We start from the raw sequence: 21,513 nt of genomic DNA, 5'->3' as shown, positions 1-21,513 counted from the left end.
TTCTGTAATTTATTTTCCCCCCTAGTGTCAAAAGCATTCCTGTTCTGCAGCTGAATATCATAAATCATATGTGCCATAGTGCAACTGAATGCACCATTACAGGGTTTAACAGCAGTGTCTTCCAGCACTTACCACACAGTGATCAGTTTGCAAAACATGCATTTTTTCCTTTTATGAGTCCAGAAATGTAATAATGATTATGAATTATGATTATGATGAATTTATATTTGTTTTAAAAGGTTTAAGATGGTAAAAGGATTTTGCATTGTTGTGAGTCTTTGGGAAGCAGTTCCCCCTGACCTCCTAACCCATGATAACACTAATTTTACAAAAGATAAAGCTGAATAGTATCATAGTGTAGCCTGACCAATACAGGACTTATTAATTTAAAATCAGACAATATATTTTTCTTATGAATACATAAATATTTTTGAAAAGGATTCCAGGAAAATGCGTTTTAGAGATATGCTCTAACCAACAAAATTAAACATTATGGGAAGTATGCTTGTTTGCTATCCAAGAGCTACATGATTAATATCAATCCCATGTCTGTACAAACAATATTTAGTTTCTAACTCTCTGCAAGAAAGCAATTAAGCATAATTTCAAACTCCTCATGTAAAGGGTGAACATATTTACCAATATTAATATGCCTGTGGTAAGTTAATAGTGGGTGATAACATCAGCCAGTAGTTGAGCTCTGGGTCGTAACTTATCCAGTTTTGTCTGAAAAATCATTGACCACCACAAGAGAGGAAAATCTACCCTGACTAACTCTCAGATATGAAACTCTTTGGAAAGTGGTCAGCACTAATGTAATATATGTGTGATTTGTAGGTAATGAGGTGGAATATGAAACTGCATGTTTTTTACCCCTGCAGCCAGATCTGACCACAGATACACCTTTACCAACACCACAACTCTTCTCATTCCTTAACAGATGGGTTTCTTCCGTCGACGCTACAGAGAGATCATCGAGGCTGAGAAGAACCGGAAGGACAGTGATGAGAGCTGGGACTGGATGGAAAAGAATCACTGAGACCTGCAGTGGGGGTCCCAGAGGAGCCAAAGCGATTAGGGATTGAGTCGGGAAGGATCCAATAGCACGGGGTCTCGCAGGCCCAGCCGCAACCGTGGCACCGGGCCCTTCAGTCTTCCATATGTGGAAGAGAAAAATATTCTCCATATTTATTTGGAGACTTTACTTTTTTTTGTTGGTGGGGGTCCAGGAAACAGGCTTCTGAGGTGACAGTGTGGCTTGCCAGAGGACACTTGCTGCAGAATTCAGCTAATCTCAAAGGAGGTAACTCCCAGCCAGCGGAGCGTGGCTGTTGATGGAGACCCACATCCGTACGGAGACGGCATGAATACTGATGGACAACAAAACCCTCAGGGCTGCGTTATATAGCAAATTTATTTTTATACATTCACTTTAAGCCATATTGTATAAAACTGGGCTTTGAGAAGGGCTGGGGTTATGAAGGCCATTATAAACATACTTGCAGTATGTTTTCCTAAAAGCACTGATGTTTGATAAGAATGAATGCCTTGGCTTCTCAGCTTTACTTTTTATGCCAAAGATCTGTCCAGTATAGTATACGATTAGAGTGAAAGATTGTATCTTTTCTGTGCTGTTTCCGGCTTATGGATATCTCCTCTACACATCTGAGCGCCCCTGCGTCCTACAGATGGTCGGCCTGAGCTAATTCTCTGTTTTACACCCACTCACACAATGATTGACGCTGTGTCCTGATGTCATCCACCAGTGTTGTTAGAGTTGTCTCATGGCCGCGAAGGCCCAGAGAGAACACCCTCTGAGGTCATTAGGCCCCTTTTCAGGATGCAGTAATCAACAGTCCTCTGTTATTACTGAGCTCTCCATTAACACTTTTTATTTCCCATGTTTCCTTTGTTATCCACGCCTGAAAATGCAGCGCGGTGGGTTGTAAATTAAACTGTAAAAGGCGCCATTCACATTTCAAGGTTTGCAACTTTCCATAAGCATTCCATTTGTTCTGGTCGCACTTTTAACTAAGTTGTTTGTAGCTGAAGCTGATTTTGCAAAGACCTATTGCTCAGGTATACAGCTGGCTTTTTAGATGGAACCCTAAGTGTCCAGACAGAAGACCTGATCGTGGTTTATTTCTAAAGGAAAAAAAAAACTTTCCAGACTTCAGCTAAGTCAACTGTTTAATTCTGCCATTATATTATTAGGTCTTGGGCTTTGACGTGAAATATGAGATACATTACTCTACATGACCAGATGAAAGTCTGTTATGGGAGGCACCTACCGTCATTTACAGGGGCCCATGGCATGACTAATGCCCTAAAAATAGGTGGGAATGTGCTGCACTCAATCACTGCACATAAACGAGCTCTTTGGGGCTCACGGGAAACACTCATTTTAAGTCAACTTCGAGGAATGTAAGCACCCGAAAAATCGGCCCACCACTAAAGTCCGTGGCTCATCAGTGCTCATGGTTGTTATGTGTTTTAAACATTGGGCTAGATCGTGAATAAAGTTTTGCAGAACAAAAAATACATTTAATAACGAATGTCCCTCAAAAAAGAAAATTGACTGTTTTATACAGTTACACGCCTTTTTAAAAAAAATTATGAAATGAGAATAAAAGTTTTTTTTTGATTATGCTTCATAAGGTAACTAAAATTAATGATATTAAAATAGATATTAAAAAGTTAAGATGAAATGAAAACCTGCAGTCTTGTGACCTTTGGGTAATTTTGCAGTAGCCCAGAGTCAGATTGAAACGTGCAATGCCAAAGAACAAAAAACTATATTTTAAGACATCAGTGCTAAGTCACTTTATGGCTCACTATGATTGCTTCGCTCTCTATTGTGTTGAATGAATCTTTTACTGATCCGATACACTTTATTTCACCATTTAATTCCACTGGCACGATGGCATATACTGTACACAATCACGTCTTCCCTCTGCATCTGTTAAGCGATGCCACACTTGTATGCAGAGAAACCAACACTTGACATTTTTGGTAAAAATCTTAACTGTGATGGTTATATTTTGTTTTGTAATGTTCGTTTGTTGTCAGCGTTAATCTCACCGTTATTTGGGGGTTTGTTCTGAGTATACTACTGTCACTGAATATCATTTCCATTATAGTGTGCTGTATGTTTTTAAAGTCATGTTTGAGCTGTGTATTTATCTGTTGATAAATTTTAGAGTGAAACCTTCTGGCTCTGTCTGCCATTTTTTTCTGAAGGTTTGTGGTGCTCTCTACTGGCTGCTTGGCTGTAAATGTAAAGACAAAAACAAAAAATATTCAGAGGAGTTAGAAAACCTTATTGGTTAAAATTTTTAACATGAAAACATTTCAACATGAATTTCCTGGTGCGAAAACAGCATCATAATTATAATACCTTGTTCTACTTTCTCAAATATGAGAACTGCCACTATTATTCTAATTTTAATATAACTGGGGTTTCTCTGCTGGGGGATTAGTAAAGGTGGGTCACATTTTGGTAACAGTCCAAACAAAAATATCATAATATTATACATATATTATAACATATAATATAATACTTTTTTTGGAACAACTTCTCTGAACACAAACATTTTGATGGGAATTGATAACTTAACTCAATAAGACTCCTTTTTCCTTACCAACTTTTTTAGGCAATCTTTTAGACCACTCAGATAAATAAAGGTTCTTTGAAATAACGTGTTAATCAATAATGCTTCAATCAACTTATACTAAATATAATCTCTCATTTAAAGCAGCAGTTGTGGGACAGTTCTTCTTCTAGACATATATTGTGTGTTCTTATCGCGACACAGACACAATGCAGATTTATTAAAATGTCCCTAATAACCGACCATTCACTCAAAGCACTCAATGGTTGGTTAGACCCAATTCATTTTTTAGTACACTTTCCCTGAACACTTGTCAAAATATGAGGTTCGTGTCACAAATAGTATTTACTGTTTAATAACAAGCTGAGGCAACATTTCAGGATAAGAAAGATTTACTGTCCCACTTTTTCATATGCCACTTTCCTAAATTAATAATTAGTTAGTTGATAATTAATGTAAAAGTTGTTTTAGTAATAATGATAATGACCCTTAGTTGAAGCACATGATACACACTTGTAGGGAAGAGCTGTGCCACATTTGTACACATAACAATATAACGAGGTGAAAAGGAAACAGTTCCTTTGGTCAGGTGACAGCAGTTGCTATGAAACACAGTCATCAAGCCCAGTCTCCCCTGTAAAGTACAATGAATTATTAATACAGCTACCACACAGTGCATGAAACAAGCGGGGCTGCTCTCATTCTACTGACCGGAGAGTAACAATCGGCTAACTATGTCCTCTTTCCTGGATCACGGCTTGATAAGGACGACAGCAGTGGAGCAGGTGGTCGCACCAATTGCAAGTAATTTGTGCCATTTGGTGCTGCTGTGTGATGGTGTGGAGGAACCTGAGCAGTTCAGCCACCTGGAGGAGGCGGCACAGGCTGTGGCCAAAGCTACTGAGAACATGGCAGCAGTGGCCTCCAGGTGCGTACAGGGGGACATTTACTGCGGTAATTTGTGTAACACTGCAGGTGCAACAGATTGCAAAAGTCAATTTACGACATATAATCTAATTTAATTAATGTAAAAGACTGATATGTGTGCATGTGTTATCAGACCAACACCTGGTTTTTACTTCCAGGCGAATAAGTGAGACAGACGATGAGGTTTTACAGATGGAGATGTCGTCCCTTCTGGAGTCAGTCACAGAGTCTGGACAGCATGTGCTGCTGGCAGCACAGAAACTCAGCATCCAGCCCAGTTTGGCTGAGCACAGAGAGGATCTCATCAGCGCTACACAGAATGTCTTCCTGGGAATAGTCAAAGTATAGTATGACCTGTATTTCTCCTGGTTGAAAAAAGGGCATTTGCAAATGTCTTGCCAAATATTCCATATGTTATGTATATATATATATCCCAAAATAAACAGAGATTTCTAGAAAGGAATGGCTGCCCTGTCCAATACCAGACAGTGACTGATTAATAACAATGATGACTTCCAATAGATTAATCTTCAGCAGCTGCATCTGCTTTATTCTTTTTTCAAGGTTTCTTGAAATGCAAAGGTTTTCCAAATGTTAGCTACTGATTGATGGTTATATGTGTTGTCATGTCTGTGTACAGACGGTCTATAATTTATGAAAAGGGATCACATCAACTATTCCTCATAAAGTGGAAAAAGAAGCAAGTCTATTGTCCTAAAACTGTCATAAGCTGTTATAGCTTAATTTTGGTCAGAGTCAAACTGTTCCCCTTCTTTGTAGATCTGTTTCAGCACTCTAACAAGAACTCGTATACCGCAAAACTATTGTGTTACTTTGTAGAGAGGACATTTGTTATTTGGAACCTACTATGTGTAGGATTTTCGACCTAAAGGTAAAAAAATCCAGGGATCCCCTTCTGCGTTCACACATCAAACTTCCCTGGATTTCTACAGACAATATATTAGGGGGCAAGGTGAAGAAAGTCTATAGAAACTACGGAGCGTCTCACTCGGACATTTGCTTTCTCACATGCACCTCTACTGGAGGAAATACGGGGTACGGCAGAGTTCAATGCATGTCTGAAAGCAGCTGTCTATATATGTATTATAGAGATAGTTTCCATTTCTAGATTTCACATTTAATGATTAATTAAGTGTGGATTAAGTGTGAATCCACGCTATCGACTGGCTTGCATGGTTACAGCACTGGCTAAGGTAGGCTGTGCAGGTACTAAACATAAAGAATCTCATCTCTCTCTGCTCATAGGTTCTTTTAGTGGACGATGGTGCAACTGTCAGGAGAGTTGTCGCTGCTGCTGATCGAGTGTTGGAGTCCCTCTCTGAGCTCGGCTCTTCCTCAGACATGAAGTCTCTGCTCAGATCTTTCCAGGAGTTTTCTGAGGCCCTGTTACTCCTCAACAGTCTGACAATAGAGAGAGCACATTCCTTACAGGATCCTAGACAAACAAAACAGCTTCTTGACTCACTGGATACCCTAAAGAGGTGCATCTCCATGCTGCACACGGCCATGTGCACAAACATCAAACATCCTGCAAGCGAACAGGCACAGGAAGCCAAAAGGTACATTCTGGAAAAGGTGCAGAGCACAGTGAGTGACATAATTATAACCCTTAATAGAGAATGCCATAAAAGATCACTGGGTCCTGTAGGCTATTACACAGGGAGGAAAACCAGTTTGCTGCAAATACTGACAAGTTCCTCCCCCTCTTCAATCCCAAGCAGTGGCTTGGACAGCATGGTAAGAGATCTTGTGTTTCACTGTATGCTCGTGGCGAACTCTTCTCGAAGAGACTTTCAACAAAGAGTGGTCGGCCATTGTCGTCACATCCTGCAGTTCTGGTCTGACATGAAAATGATTCTAAAGTCGTCAGAGAATCTTGATGATCGGAGCCTTGAGAATTCCTCAACTTTGCTGGTGCAGCAAATACAAATGCTTGACAAAGATTTGATGAGTGCGATTCTCCATCAAGTCTTGGACACATTTCTTACAGCATCTTCAGCACATGAGGAGCAATTAAGTGCGATGAGACAGATCCTTGCTGCAGATTCCTCTACAAAGATGGATCTTAACTTTTTTCAGCCACTAGTTGAGGATTTCATAACCTCCACTGATGGAATAGCACAAGTGGCAAATTTTATCTCAGCTGTGGCTGTTGACGCAAAGACTTTGGAGAATGTGGAGAACTCACGAGCATGCCTTGCAAGAGTCAGAGCTCGGATTGCACCTCTTTCACTGGAGCTGGAGGATAATTCGATGCAAACTGTTCAAAAGCTTCATGAGGTTTGTCAGAAATGGGAGGAGGAGACTTGTCAGCTTCAGGATGCTATCAGTGATATAATGGATGTGAGGGAGTTCACTAGTATTGCTATCAATGAAATGGTCAATGACCGGCATGGATGTGACGAGGCGTACAGAGAGCAGAGCTACAAACTGTTTGATGAAAATGCGACAAACCTCATTTGTCACATGAAGTTGGTGATCCACTCAGTGAGGAGGCACTTGGACACAAGTGATAACCCAATCTACAGGAATGGCCTCCTGGTCCTGCTGAAACAAGTTCAGTCATCTCAGACCAAAGTGGTTGAGTCAATCAGAGACATGCTTTTTGGTACTTGTCTAAATGTAGAGGTGTATTCTACCTTTTCAGACAATGTATCTACAGTCATTCAGCATTTTAAAGTGCTGAGAGAGGGACTGGATGGCCAGCAGCATCCACATCTCCTGAGCCCACTGCGAGAGGGGGCACGTCAGCCTGAAATCTCTGTGTTAGATTTACCAGAAAAAGACACCTGCGAACTGAACCTGGATCATATAAGAGGCTCTCATTCTCCGGCTTTGGAGGTTATGGAGAAGGATTCCCATACCGAGCATGAGAAGGAGCAGTCAGATGAGGAAACTATAGAAGCGGAACTGCCTCATAAATATGACATTGATGATTTAAAGAGCCCAGCTGTCTCCGAAGTACCAAAACTGATCCACAAGCTTCGAGAATTTGACCTTTTGCCCCTCCTGTATGAAGTTGTGACTGTGACTAAAGAGAAAGATGTGACAGCGCTCAACCAGGCCTGCACTGGTGTTCTTGAGGTGTCAAATTGTTACACTAGAGCTGCAAAGGAAGCTTTGACCATTGTTGATGCGGTTGACTGTCAAACGTTGGAAGCTTTCAGAGGAGAGCTGGTGTCGCTGACGCCGCTGCTTGTCCAGACGGCTCAAGAGACGGCAATGAGCTCAGCAATGAGCACAGAGAGCATCTACAAACACAGCATACAGTTTTCTGACCTTATTAACAACATTAGGAAAGTTTTACTGCCAGTAGCTGGAACCTGGCATCAATCTGTTTACACTGAGCTGCAAAGAAATCTGCCAACAGGGGCAGCTACTGCTACACAGCAACTAAATGAAGTGATGAATTTATGTGCTGACGTCGTCCAGCTGTTGACATCATCTGGTTTAACCTCACACAGTGACGGCCAAGAAACATTCGGTGTTTTACACAACAAGCTCAACAAAGCCCAGAACAACACAAGGCTTCTGATCGAGTTCTCTGCCTCCGTGGATGGACAGGTAGATCAGCTGGAGGGACTCTGTATCCTCTGGGGTCTCTCTATTCAGATTTTGCTGAATTCTCTCGATAAGATTTTGGGAACATCAGCAGCAATGAATCAGCTGAGCCCTCAGAAACAGTTGTCAGCGTTGTCGGAAAGCTCACTTCGTATTCAGGAGGCGGCAAGGATCACCAGCCTAAATTGTAGAAGTGCTTTCAAATCAAAACAGTTAACAGGCCACCAGGATGAATTGAAAACACTGACTGAAGCCTACGTTGAAGCAGCAGATGAGCTTGACTTCATGCCAAGAGTGATGCAACTTGCAAAATCTGAATTTCTTAAGAGAAATCTTTTGATTCAAATTAGAGTCCTTTGTGGTCATTTGAGCAAAGCAAATCAGGATTATGATGCTGCACTACAAAATATTGTCAGCATTGCTTATTATGCAGCTAAACACTACAGGGAGAATGACATTGAAGATACAAAGCAAAAATTTGAAATCACGTCAGAAGCACTTTTTGAAAATGTAAAAGCTGCGACGAAAAAAGTGGAGGACTGCTTAAACTACATCCAGGACCCACGCACCCGTTCCAATCTGAGGTCTATCAACGACCTCTTGTCCTTTCAGGTTTCGGATGTGATCAGCAGGGCACGGCTCATGGTAGAGACTCAATATATTTGTGATACACTCAGTTTAGATGTGCAGATACAGTGCTGGTCAGCTAAAGCTCACTATGTGGTGGAGGAGATCAGGAAGCAGGATAGGGTTCACCAAGATGCCAAAGAGCACATCAGGACTGGTCTACAGGGCAGAACACCTGAAGACGTGTTGGCTGCAATTCCATCTAAAGTCAAAGAAGTAGAGGTTTCCTCTCACAAGGCAATGACATCCTGGCTGAAAGGCAACACAGAACGTGTGGATGCTCCAGAAACAGATAGAAACATGGCAGCTGTGGCCAAATATGAACCTGGAAATACGGACAAATTTGTAGGTATCTAATGATTAACAAGATTTTACAGATTCCTTTATGCCACAATAAATCAAGCCCTTATTTTTTTCTACAAGGACGGTGCCGGATTTGGTGCATTCAAAGAAGCTTCTTCACTGACCTACACCTCCCTTTTTCTAAAACAAGAAAGCAACAGCTGGGATCCCAAGGACAACAGAATCGTCCAGGTGACCAGGAAGATGGCCGACACAATATGCTACATGACTCAGTACTTAAAGCAGAAAGGCCCAATACCAGTAAGGACCATCAGAGGCCACTGTTTCAGTTTTGTCTTGATATTTGCAGAGAGTTATATGCAATGATTTCTATTTTCAGAATAAAGAGGGATTTGTCACTGCAGCCAAAGATGTGATCTCAAACTGCCAGTCACTGACTCAATTCATCAGAGTCATTGCCAACCATTGCTTGGATAAACAGTGCACAGTGGAGCTGTCAGTGATTGTTGAGCAGATTCTCACCATCACCAACCAGCTCAACATCATCTCCAGGTCAGAAACAGTAACACAAACATCACACAAACAACTCAGTTAGAAAATATAACCAGAATGACACATGGTAGAGAGCACACCTCTGCCAAGGCCAAACAGTCTCCTTAAATTCAATCAAGCAGCAACGAATTTCTCACACTGATAGACAACAGTTACCTTAATATGTCAGATTTGTTCTTCACCAAGATCCATGAAAATGGTGAAAATATTGAAAAGCAGCCTATGTAACAATGTTAAAGGGATATTTCACCAAAAAAGGGTCTGTGAATGCACCTGGTAGGTAGATATCAGCGGACATTTAGAATTAAAACACGATGTAAATAACCACCACTGAGCTGAATATGAATATAAAAAGGTCACCACAGGAGCAGTATGGAGGCATGCTGTGTTTTTCTGTCACCAATTGACTTCAATTGTATCGGATTCGGCTGCTACAAAGTTCACTTCTGAAACTCCAGAAGTGTTTTGTGGACTCAAACACTTCAACCACTCCCTCCATCTGCACAGTGGTGAGTAGATGATGAGTGCATTTTCATTTTTTGGTGAACAATCTGTCATGACTCTAGGCTTTGGAGTCTCAGATAAGAGGTTTTGTTTATGGACTCTTTGTTTATGGAGCTTTTACTGTGTCTCCTTGTGTTTAGGTTTGTGTTAATTTGTTTCTATCTCACTTCTGTTTCCTGTTTTATTTTTGAAGTGTTGCTCCTTGTGTTTTCTACTTGACTTCCTGTCTGTCTGCTAATGTTCCTCATGTGTTTCACCTGTGTCCAATTATCCCTGCCTCCCCTGTGTATATAAGTCCCTGTGCTTCAGTTTGTCGTCTGACATCTTGACCTTCGCGTCATTCATCTTCAGATCCTTTGCTTTGTTCTTGTTCCCTAGTGTTTTCCATGTTGTTTCAGTTGAGCCTTTTAGAGTGTTTTATCTGTTTGTGGATTTTGTTTTATAAGAACTTTAGCCTTAATTAAAGTACCTTTTGTGTTACCTTATCTCTCACCTGCATTTTTAGGTCCACCTGCTCATTAAACCCTGAAAATATACCTTTAAAGAAAGTGGTAAAAAAGTCCTGAATCCTGCAGAATTGAATGGTTGCTTTCCTGACCCATATCACATCTTTAAACCAAGTTTCCTGGAAATTTTTTGTGTAATCTTTCTCACAAACAAACTAACTAACTAACAGACGGGTGAAAACATGAGCTCCTTGGTGAAAGTAATAACAAATTAAGGTGGTGAATATCCTGTTTTAGTGTCAATGCTGTAACACCTGGGTGCAAATCTTCTGATGAGATCCTGGTGAAGAACGCACAGAATCTCCTCCAGACGGTGCTGCGTGGGGTCCATGCTGCAGAGACAGCCTGCATCATAGTAAATTTAACAGCACAAACATACACATGACAAGACTTTAATAAGCGCCTCATTGATTCGGCCCACATTTATTTATTTGACTCTCTTATTCCAGGGTTTGAAGCAGCCTGAGCCAGACTCAGATGGCGCTGAGGCTACAGCTCTGTGTTTCCAGTGGAAGAGGAATCTGGAGATCCATCGAGCTCAGCAAACCTCAAACCCGAAGACTGATGAGCTGGGTTTGAGAAAGACCTCATCGCACCCTGTAGCACCCAGTCTTGCCCCACCAGTTAATGTGCAAGATGGCTTCAAAAAGTAGTGCCTGTCTGTGATTTCAACTTAACCTGCTAAGTAAAATTGATGTTTTATGTCTTTATTTAAGATAATGATCATAAAATCAGACTAGGTGTCTGTGACGGGCATGTGTGTTGTTACAGTATCTTACACCATACTGACAAGAACAAAAATAAAGGATTATTCATTAAAACACTTGAAAAAAAAACAACACTGTATAAGTGATACAAAATAGGCATTTACATTGTGAATTATGAAAATGATAAAAAAAAAAGTAAATAGCTAAGTTTCAGTCAAACTACAAAAACACCATTCAATCAAAAAAAAATCTTCCAATTGTTATGCCACCATAGGTCTACAACAGTCGACCTCTGTAACACACATTACCCCATGTGACATCTTAAGTCAACTCAAATAAAACAAACGGTGAAAATAGCCAGAACTGTTATATTTTTAACATATATATATATACACGTAATACAATGTCACCAGGATAGTATTTTTCTTTCTTTGCTGACGTCTTTTTCCAACTATTTTTTTGAAGTGAAGGAAATTTTAAAAGCGACTTACAAGCTTGTCAGCAGTGAGCATTTTGAGGAATGACGATGACAAATCTAATCTTAATCCAATATTAATTTCTTCCATTAACTGTCATTACCAGCAAGTCAGAAAAGGCCACAACAGTAATGTCCTCAAAGCATTCAGTCCATTTATAATGACAATAGTGCCAACATTGTACAAAACTTAAAAACGGCAATGTTGCAGAAAAATTACACATTTCTTCTCAGCTAAGCAGTCAAAACTTAACATATTGCACAAGGCATTGCACAAAAACTCTGCAGGATAGCGTCATTATAGAGAAAAGGGAAAAACTGTAAAAAGGGAGGAGCGATCAGTCAATGTGAAAAGCAACTGGGGCTAAGCTGATCACAATCCTCATATCAGGGTGTGGGGGGTAAAAATGTTCCATAAAACTTCTGTTGATTTATCATGAAAACTCCCTTCTCACACAAGTGAACATAAACATGAATACACCACAATATAAAAGTGTGTGAAATAAATAAGTAATTACAAAACCACCTTTGTTTGGTCGATTACTCTGCGTCACTTCTGTGCATGTAGAGAATGAATGACTCTAATCTACAGGGTTTGATGCCTGGAACAACCCAACGCTTAGTAACCAACATACGGATCAGTCCTCAAGAAAAATATACAAGTTGAAATTATTCCTTTTTTTTTCTGACTTTTTAGAACAAACAAGAAAATTACAGAATGATAAAAACACTTTCAAAAACACACAGCATTAATGTGATTATGTTCAAAGGAACTATACAGTGTCTGTGCACACATCTATCACCATCTCCGTACTGATAAACATGTAGTGCACTAGATAATATGTGATTCTATACAGCATCATTCATATACAGACATAAATAGATTCATGTAAAGCTAAATAAAGATTAATAGAAATGTCTCATCAATGTACAAATTTCACGCAGCTTTTCAAATTCTCCTAAGGGATCACTGACAGAAAGGAGAAGCAGTGGGGTCGAAGGTCTTGAAGACGTCTTTAAGTGTCCTGTCGTCTGCTTCCTCCTCTGGATCCTCCTGTTTCTGTTCCTCCTTCGAAGCCTCTTTTTCCTCGTCCTGCTTCTTCCCCTCTTTTGGCTGCTCCTCTTCCTCCTCCTTCTCCTCCTTTAGCTCTACCACTTCTTGTGCTCCAGTGGTGCCCTGTCCTGCTTGCTTGACCTGTCTGGGGTCCATGTACTGGGGTCGGATAAGTCCGGCTAGAGCCTGGATGGGGAGATTATGAACCGCAGGGGGTTTGACAGGTGAGGCTGGAGGCACTGCAGGAGAATGGGAGGGTGGAGGCGGATCTGAGGCAGTGTCTGTGCTTTTGACCTCTTCAAAAGAGCTGCTTTGTTGAATCGGTGAGAGTGACTGAGGCGCAGTACTGTCTTTCTTAGCAGAATGTTTCAGAATCCCCACTTTTTTAGGAGGCTCTGCCTGTTCCTTCTGAATCTGCTCTGTTTGAGCACGAGGATCATACAGGCTGATGCCCCCGAGGATTGTGGTCGGACTCTCCAGCCCTCCACCACTGGATGCCAGACGAGGGGCGTATGGCGGCAGCTTTTCAGGCTCCGGCTTGGCTCGAGCGGCTTGAGGAGAGGAGTTTTTTTGTAGCCTGGGGTCCACACCGCCTCCCACAGAGGAGGACTCTTTCTGAACCAGCAGCTTGGAGTCCAGACTTCCTGTACGCTTGAGTCTGGGGTCGAGAGCCTTTTGTTGGCGTGGGTCTATGGGTCTCTCTGTGGGGAATCGAGACTCTAAGGATCCAGAAGGCAAGCGGTTCATACGTTCCTTCAAACGTGCAGCTATCAGCCTGGGGTCAGAAGGCGGAGGGCTGGTGACTGGGGGATGGTCGGGCAGGTTGGATCGGTTCATCTGAGCGTCGGCAATTAGGGGTGGCAAAGGGAGGTTGATGGAGTGCTCCTGTTTGGGGATCAGGGACGGGATGAGGTCCTCAGGGGCCCACACCACGGTCTGAGCAAAGGCAGGCCGCTGGAGAAGAATGTCCACCCTGATGTGGCTAAACTGCTTTAACTGGCAACGAGGGTCCCGCAGCACCACACTGGGGCCGGCTTCAAGAGGGATGAGAACAGCTCTGTCCCTGAGCTCCCTCTCTCCCTCGTCATCCTCCTCTCCTGTAGGAGGCTTCTGAGGAACAAGGTTGCTCTGCTGGCGATAGGGATTTTTCTCCATTGGCCTCATCTTCCTGGGGTCTCTGGAGAACCGCGGATCTGCAGCCCCCTCCGACTCCTTTTTCACATCGGGAGGTCGCTGTCGAGGGTCTGTCTTCATACGCGGGTCACAGGGTGGGGCCCTCTCTTTTACAAGCCGAGGGTCGCCCGGTACCGCAGTCGGGGGAGGCTTGGACTGAGACTGCTGCATCTCACTCTGCTTTTTCAGAGATTTAAGGATGGAGGCAACACAGCTCCCATCCTCCTCATCACTCGAATACCAGTTTGTAGTTTCATCTGCAAAGATAGACATCATATTTATATGTTATATGTTATTTTCAAAAAGAATGAAATTGAGAATTTTTCACAGGTGTTCAGATTTTTTGGGGTTTTGCTTTAGCCTTATTATTTTACTGCACACAGGCACTTACCTCTGTTTGCATTGTTATCATCCTGAACCTCTGCTCTCTGTGGCTCATTCCCCTGTTGCTGTGTCAGGTGTAAAAAGATGGCTTTCTGCACTGCTGGTGGTAAAGACTGCAACTGTGACTCTGCACCAATCTGTTGCTGGAGGTTCTGTATGAAGGCCAGGCCAGGGTCTACTGTGTTGGGGGAAAAAAAGGATTCTTTGTAATTTCAGTGAAAACTAAAAAGCGAATTAACGTATAAGACAATTTTTAACTGGTCAAAAAACACCCACTAACATCTGGCTTTTGTCTGCAATGGGAATGGATACAGTGATTTTTTTTTTTTTTTTCTTCTTTGTATTACGTGAGACGCAACACTGGGAAGGCAGCAAGGATTGTGAAACATTGGTCATGTTACTTTCCGACTTCAAACATGAATCACCAGGGGAAAAAAACAGAACGAAAAATTGTGTCAATGGGCAAGGAGTCAGCCGCCTTTTCACCCGCGTATATCCACTTTATATAAAAAGAGGTATAACACTGACCTCCTTGTTGACCCATGGCCTGGTTCTGGAGGAAGCTGCCAAAGGCATCTACTGGGTTCTGGCCCATCGATGGAAAAGGGAAGGGATTTTGCAGCATCTGTAGATCTGGTATCGGAGGGAACGGAGGCCTCTGCATATTCATCTGAGGATTGATATTCTGTCGGTTTCCGTGGAAGGGTGGTGGTTGACCAGGAAATCCATGTGGAGGGTGCTGGCCTGGCGGGCTTTGTGGCATTGAGGGTCCCGTGGGGTGACCCATGGCAACAGGTGAACCAGGGGGAGGAATAGAAGGAGCAGTGGAACCTGAAGGCACCATGCCTCCACTCTGTGTGTCCTCTGAGCCGCCACTAAACTGATTGGTGCCATCATCTTGATTCTGGGAGTAGTTTGATCCACTGAAAAATAAAAGTTCACAGGTTGAGGATAAGATCCGAACACTCCTATAGTTTACAGATTATAGATACAGATTATTTTGGTTACCTGACAATTTTTTGCACCAAGTCAACAGTAGGTTGGACATTGATTTCAAAGAGGGAGGGGATCTTCTTCCCTGCTTGGCCAGGGGCTCCATCTGTGGGACTGCTCTGACCAGGAGTGGGCAGCAACCCCACCCCAGGAGGAGGCTTAGGAAGCGGGGCGATACCCTGCTTTCTCAGATCCTCCAGCTCCAGTTCGTCCTCACGGGCATTCTCCTCTTCAGTGTTGATGATCTGACGAAGGAGTCAGAAAGCAGATATAAGATGGATGTTAACCAAGGAAAAAAAAACTAAAAACAACTTAACAAACCTTATCAAGCAACTCCTGGGTGACATCATTCAGCTCTTCGTGGGAGAATTTGCAGTTGTCGCCTTGATAACATTTCGCTCCTGTGTGAAAGAACTTGCACGGGTATTCATGTGCGAACACAGGTTAAGGAACAAGACTAATTAAAAGTTATGAGATCTCCTTGTGCAACAAATACAAATATAATCAAAAACACATGTTGTCAGCAGTGAAGGATATTGTGCATGTAAATGCAGTTATCTCCTTTGCTGCAGTATCCTTGGAGGTAAAATTTACACAGTTCCTTTTTCTTATCTGGCACGACGAGCTCGTGTTCAAACTTGCATTGTTCCCCCTGGATAAAGACAAAAGGATTTTTATCTTTCAATTTAAAACGTTATCATCGTTACCAGATATTTTGTAGTAAATCTGCTTACTCTGTTAAAGCAAACAAAAGAACATAAATACTACTTTACCTTGATGCATCGGCCCTCCAGGAAATACTTGCAGATGTATCGACCATTGTGTTCCACTGTGTGCTGGCTGATGAACTCCTTGCTCATTATCGGTCGTTTCTTCTGAAAACCAGAACAATTTTTTCCTTCCTGTGACACAAAATAAACAAAAGGATTAGTTAGTACGTTTTTTTTGTATAATAGTTCAGCTTCATAGTAGAAATGATTAAATATCTACAGTCAAAAGCTGTATTTGGATTGTTTTCAACAAAATGCATATTACAATGCAGACACTAAAATAAATAGAAATATTTATACATACACACATAAAAATAAGTGCAGTCTCTTCACGATAATTAAAGATATAATACTAACACATCTGATTAAGTTTTCATATTTACCATTTCTTCCATTCCCTGATCGCCTCCTCGACCTCGCCCACGTCCACCCCAGGGTTTTCCCATCAGCTTCTTGTTCTTGTTGAGCATCCCACGTCCTCTGCCTGGTCCGCTCCCTCTGCCTCTTCCCCTCTGCCCAACTGCAAATGACAGTGTGACGTAAGTTATCATCAGTCAGATGAATGACTATACGCTCTATGACAAAGGAAAAAGTCTCCATACACTGTTGTTTCATTCCCCTCATGCCTCCTCTCCGCATCTGGTCTTTAGCATAGCGCCCCTTTCCCTGACTTGGGGAATCTTTAGCCTGCTGATACTCGGACATGCCCTCGTCGTAATCGCCCTCCTCTTCATCATAGTCATCACTGTAGTCGCTGTACTTGTCAAAATCACTGCTCTTGTGCGGCGGCGACTTCTGCGAGTTGCCGTGGCTTCCTTTAGAGTCCCGTCCATGCTGGAAAACAGAAAAAATGTCACAATAATGCTCATATAAATATGAAGTGTCAGCAGGCCTGTGAAGCTGAAGTCACCTGAGAGGGTGGGCCGTCAGACTCGCGGTTAGATCCCTGGCACTTCCTGCTTTTGGGCCTTTCTGGTCGGTCGTAGTCGGAGTCATAACTGTCGGAGCTGGAGCTGCTGGAGGGGGAGTGGTGCTGAGGAGAGGGCAACAACATCACAGTGAATTTTCATTGAATTGTGAATGTCCTGTGATATTGTGTTATAACGCGTGTAATGGAATCTTACTTTCTGTCTCTCACGTCTCCTCCTCTTTGATCTCCTCTTCTCTTTGGTCTTTTTGTATCTTTTCCTGGAGTGCCTGTGTGTCTTTTCTTCTTTTTCTTTAACTCGCTCTTTTTCTTTCTCTTCATTCACCTCTGTAGTCTCTTTGTTTTCTTCTTCAATCCCAATCCCTTCATCATCTATTTCTCCATCTTCTAGTTCCCCATCCTCTCTACAAAGAGGAAAACAAATCAGTACAATGAGTCCAGGATAAGGATTTATATGCTGTATTTTGTCAGCCTCAGACTATTATTAAAATGTTTTTTACATGAGCAAAACACACGAGACTGCTGTCATAAATTGAAAAGAATTGATGTCTTTCCCTTCAGTTGGAACAAAGAACCAGATATCATGCCAGACAATTTCAAAAACACCCCAAGCCTTTCCTGAACTAAAACCATCATATTAATAATTCAAAGCAGTGTCTTTATTTCCAGTGTAGAGGTATTTCGTGAAAACCAAATTAAAGTCTCAGGTTGAAAACATCCATAAAAACCTCATATTTCAATGAGCAGGGTTATTTGCATATTTTTAAACAAAACCAACCTGACGTCAGAAACTAGTGAAATATGATTTCAGCCCATTTATCCATAGTTTTTTGATACCAAATGTTTCAAACAATACAATTGCCGTAACAGGACCTTCTTTCTTTTCATCGTGGTATCGAGTATCAAAGTCTAAAGTCTAATTTGGTATCGTTTTGTGATACAAAAACATGATTATATTTACCACAATTATAAACAGATTTATGAAATACTGTACATTCAAAAGGAATTTATACAGCAGCTATCTGACTGAAAGGCCTGCAAAATAACTACAATTTAAAATATCCAGGAAAGGGAGGAGTGTACATTAAATAAAGTGATGATAATGTTTAATAGAATTAAAGTCTGTGGAGTTGTTTCTAAAAATAAATCAGATACCTTTATTGTGCTTTTATAAGTTTCAGGCTAAATAGTATAAAGTTAGTTGGCTAGAACAATATAGCTTGGCAGGTACAATAGAAACTAATTCTCACAACACTTGGTCCAAATTTAACATCAATCTGATTGAAATATTTCAAATTGAAATGAACTCACACTGTGTTACAGCAGATGGCCAATACAGATTAAACTGTGTAAGAGTATATCCTGAAGAATGTGTTTAAAGTACAATTTCCGACCAAAGTATGATAGTGGTCTTGTTTTCATAACATGTAATGTCAGCTGCCTGAAAAATACAGAGCGGGCAGGAAAAGTGAAACAAAATCACCATGAAATAGGAAAAGTATGTCCACCCGCTGATCTGTCCTCGGACACTGGTGCAGCTCAGGCTTCAACCTGGCACCTCACCAGCCTCAGTAGCCATGACACTGTAGCTACACTTCTTCACTTTTAGTCCAGTAACAGCATCCAACTTAAATCATTTAATAATAAAGGAGCTATGGCACAAATGTACACTTTCCTGTTTTTTTCATGTGATTACACCAAACTCAGGTCTGACAACAAACGTGGCAAATCCTACGAATGTAAATTCAGTAGTGATACCATAGTAATACGGTAACACTATAAGGTGCAACAAAACCATAATCTCTCTCTCCTGAGGGCCCGATTGAAACTATACATTTGAAGGACATGAATCACAGGTCTAAATCTCTAACAGTAACAGGTGTCCAGGATGCAGCATGTAAAATAAACCATCAACCTTTTTGTTTCCCAAGCTCAACACTAAACCAACAGATTCTATCTCTTTGGTGCACGTCAGTGCGTCACCTGTTGTAGTCTTGTTCTTGGACTGCCCTGTTCTGCACACGGCCCTAAACCCAGCCAGAGGTGCATAATCTCAACCCTGCATGACCCCTGTCTCAGGGGTGGGATAGGGGGGGCCCCAATGCGAGGATAGGCGTCTCATCGCCATCGCCTGCAGCTGACAACAACGAAGCCCACAATCACACAAAAACCACATAAGATGAGCTCTGCTGTGAATGATTGTGAGTGTCTGTGATAGGATATCAAGCCCATTTGGACAGTATTACTTAGAATGCACCAAAGAAGCATGCAAAGATTGTTTTCTCTTTTTCAAAGGGGGGGAGAAAACCGTGCAAATGTCTCTGGACCCTGTGATGAATGGTGAAAAGAAGAAAACAGTAACACTCGTCTCCACACACCACCCACTGACTCTTCTTCTTCTTCTTCTTCAGTTGAGGTCAATGAAAACACTGAGTGTGTAGCCGTAAACATTGGAAAGCCCTGTTACAGGATTACAGACTAGTCACGAGCACGCACGTCCCTGAACCCAACCAGAGGTACATAAGCTCAACCTTGCGTGACCCCTGTCGCTGCAGTACCGCCGCGTGTCCGCTAGGGAAAGGGGCTGGGGGGTGGGTGACAATGCGAGGATGGGCGTGGCACCTCCAACATTTGCAGTTTCCTGCAGATGGCAACGATGACGCCCACGATCACACAAACAACAGAGGATGAGGTCTGCGGATGATCATGACTGTCGACACGGTGATGGGAAGAAGAAGAAGAAGAAAAACCGAGGATGTTTTGGACAGCGTGGTTTAAACTGCACCAAAGAGGCATGCAAAGAAGAAGAAGGCTTTGTCTCTCTCTTTGGAGGTGTGGGAGAAAATGTCTCTGTACCCTGCGGTCACTGAATAAGAGAAGAAAACAAGTAGCACAAGCACGTAGAGCCACAGCACTGACACGCACAGATGAGCGTAATTGAACAATTGCACAAGAAGGTTACTCGACCTTTCATCCCCTGCAAGCTCAGAGTCTGTCATGTTTTTGTCAAGGACAGGGGCTGGGGGACTGGAGACAAGGCTCACACAGGCCATTGGACAGCGGATCTGCCTCCCCCTCGCTCCGGTGACAGAGAGGGAGACTGTGAGAGAAGCTGGAAGATGTCAGACTGGAGAAAAACTCACGGTGTTACACGTCTCCAACAGAGACAGTGAACGGACACCGTCCTCTTTCATGTCAATGACGTTTTAACTCAGCGAGCAGCGCCGCTCTGCTAATGTCCCGTCGGTAGACAGCTGCCATGATGGAGGGAAAGAGGAGGCACAGACAGGAGTGTGGCCCTGCTCGTTGGTTCTCTGCATCCTCACGGCTTCTCTCAACAGGGACGCCATCATCATTTCAAAATGGCTTCTGAGTTCTGCTGCACATTTCCTCGCGCGTGTACTCCTCCGTGGTTTTTATAGTCCGACGCGGATCTATCTAACTTGGACGCAGCGAGTCCTCGTCGCCGATTGGTCGAGAGGGAGGGGGGGGGCAGGTGCGGTTCTCATTGGTTCAGAGCGACGTCAGTAACTTCCAACATCTGTAACAAGGAAGCGTACGTGACGCTCGCTCCTGTGTGTGTGTGTGTGTGTGTGTGTGTGTGTGTGTGTGTGTGTGTGTGTGTGTGTGTGTGTGTAATGTGTTGTTATTAAAGATCATCGCTTTACTTATAACTACGTTTTTACACACGCACAACAAACTCAGGTGACGCCCACTTCACGCACACACGCACACAACAACAACACAAGTCAAAATGAGGAAGAGAACACGTGACAGTATAAAATATGCAATAACAGAAAATAGAAAAGAAAATGAAATAGAAATTCAGAGAATATTCACTAATTCTACCACTTTCACTATGGATACAATGATTTGTAGAGAAGTGTAAATTAACAGTTGTAAACAGTATGATATAAATACATAAGCATTTATGAATTTAAGAGTAAGAGGCACATGTGCAATAAAAAGTGATTGGCATATGCCACACATGATTTTATGACTTGTTTTTTTTAGTTTGCTGCCATTGGTAAAGCACTTTGTGACTTAGATTTTGAAAAGTGCTCTATAAATAAAGTTATTATTATTATTATGCAGATAAAAATACAGGTCATGCACAAGTGGCAAACACAGTGTAAGCACACCCAGCGACACACAATTACATGCAACTACATACTGAATGCTGCCAGAGGTCGAGTAGTTACTCAAACATTTACTTCCAAATAATTGACAAACATGCACTTAAGTAAAAGTACTGCAATTACTGTTCTTCATGAGTAAAAATAATTTAGCAAGTATTTGCTTTTGAATATGCGTATATAAGTATAATTCCTCCATGTGTGGAGTGAGCCCCATCACTGGATCATTGTAGCACAGCAGACACAAACACACTGAGCAGGTGGATTAGAGGCAAACTGCA

At 42.1% G+C, this 21,513-nt stretch overlaps 3 protein-coding genes across 4 annotated transcripts in view; 2 read left to right on the top strand and 1 right to left on the bottom strand.

Annotated features, from left to right (window-relative positions):
* Positions 1-3,207, top strand: part of itga9 (integrin, alpha 9) — a 51,558-nt gene extending 48,351 nt beyond the window's left edge. The window contains exon 28 of the mRNA XM_020097653.2: positions 941-3,207. Coding sequence (XP_019953212.2) covers positions 941-1,039 — 99 coding nt within the window. The 3' untranslated portion in view covers positions 1,040-3,207. The remainder of the gene's footprint in view (positions 1-940) is intronic.
* Positions 3,208-5,824: 2,617 nt separating this feature from the next.
* LOC138413644 (uncharacterized) lies at positions 5,825-11,270 on the top strand. Its single transcript, XM_069538841.1, has 5 exons — positions 5,825-9,092; positions 9,171-9,350; positions 9,430-9,602; positions 10,850-10,967; positions 11,062-11,270. Exons 1-5 carry the CDS (start codon positions 5,901-5,903, stop codon positions 11,263-11,265), a joined length of 3,867 nt encoding a protein of 1,288 aa, XP_069394942.1. The 5' UTR covers positions 5,825-5,900; the 3' UTR covers positions 11,266-11,270.
* A 33-nt stretch (positions 11,271-11,303) lies between these two features.
* On the bottom strand, positions 11,304-20,531 carry LOC109635521 (zinc finger CCCH domain-containing protein 6). Of its 2 annotated transcripts, none has more exons than XM_020096745.2 (12): positions 20,064-20,531; positions 17,293-17,500; positions 17,079-17,201; positions 16,771-17,002; positions 16,552-16,688; positions 16,172-16,300; positions 15,936-16,050; positions 15,720-15,829; positions 15,414-15,643; positions 14,934-15,328; positions 14,413-14,583; positions 11,304-14,278 (listed from the first exon to the last, which is right to left on the bottom strand). In XM_020096745.2, the coding sequence occupies exons 1-12, from the start codon at positions 20,147-20,149 to the stop codon at positions 12,762-12,764; spliced, it is 3,453 nt and encodes a 1,150-aa protein (XP_019952304.2). In that variant the 5' UTR covers positions 20,150-20,531; the 3' UTR covers positions 11,304-12,761. The 2 variants fall into 2 exon arrangements, with proteins under 2 accessions (XP_019952304.2, XP_069394943.1); XM_069538842.1 differs by having other exon boundaries at positions 20,240-20,531.
* Between the last annotated feature and the right edge of the window lie 982 nt (positions 20,532-21,513).

The sequence above is a fragment of the Paralichthys olivaceus genome, chromosome 14, assembly GCF_024713975.1.
Source record: "Paralichthys olivaceus isolate ysfri-2021 chromosome 14, ASM2471397v2, whole genome shotgun sequence".
NCBI classification, from domain to species: domain Eukaryota; kingdom Metazoa; phylum Chordata; class Actinopteri; order Pleuronectiformes; family Paralichthyidae; genus Paralichthys; species Paralichthys olivaceus.
The sequence above is the reverse complement of the archived record's forward strand: the minus strand, read 5'-3'. Positions and strand labels throughout refer to the sequence as shown.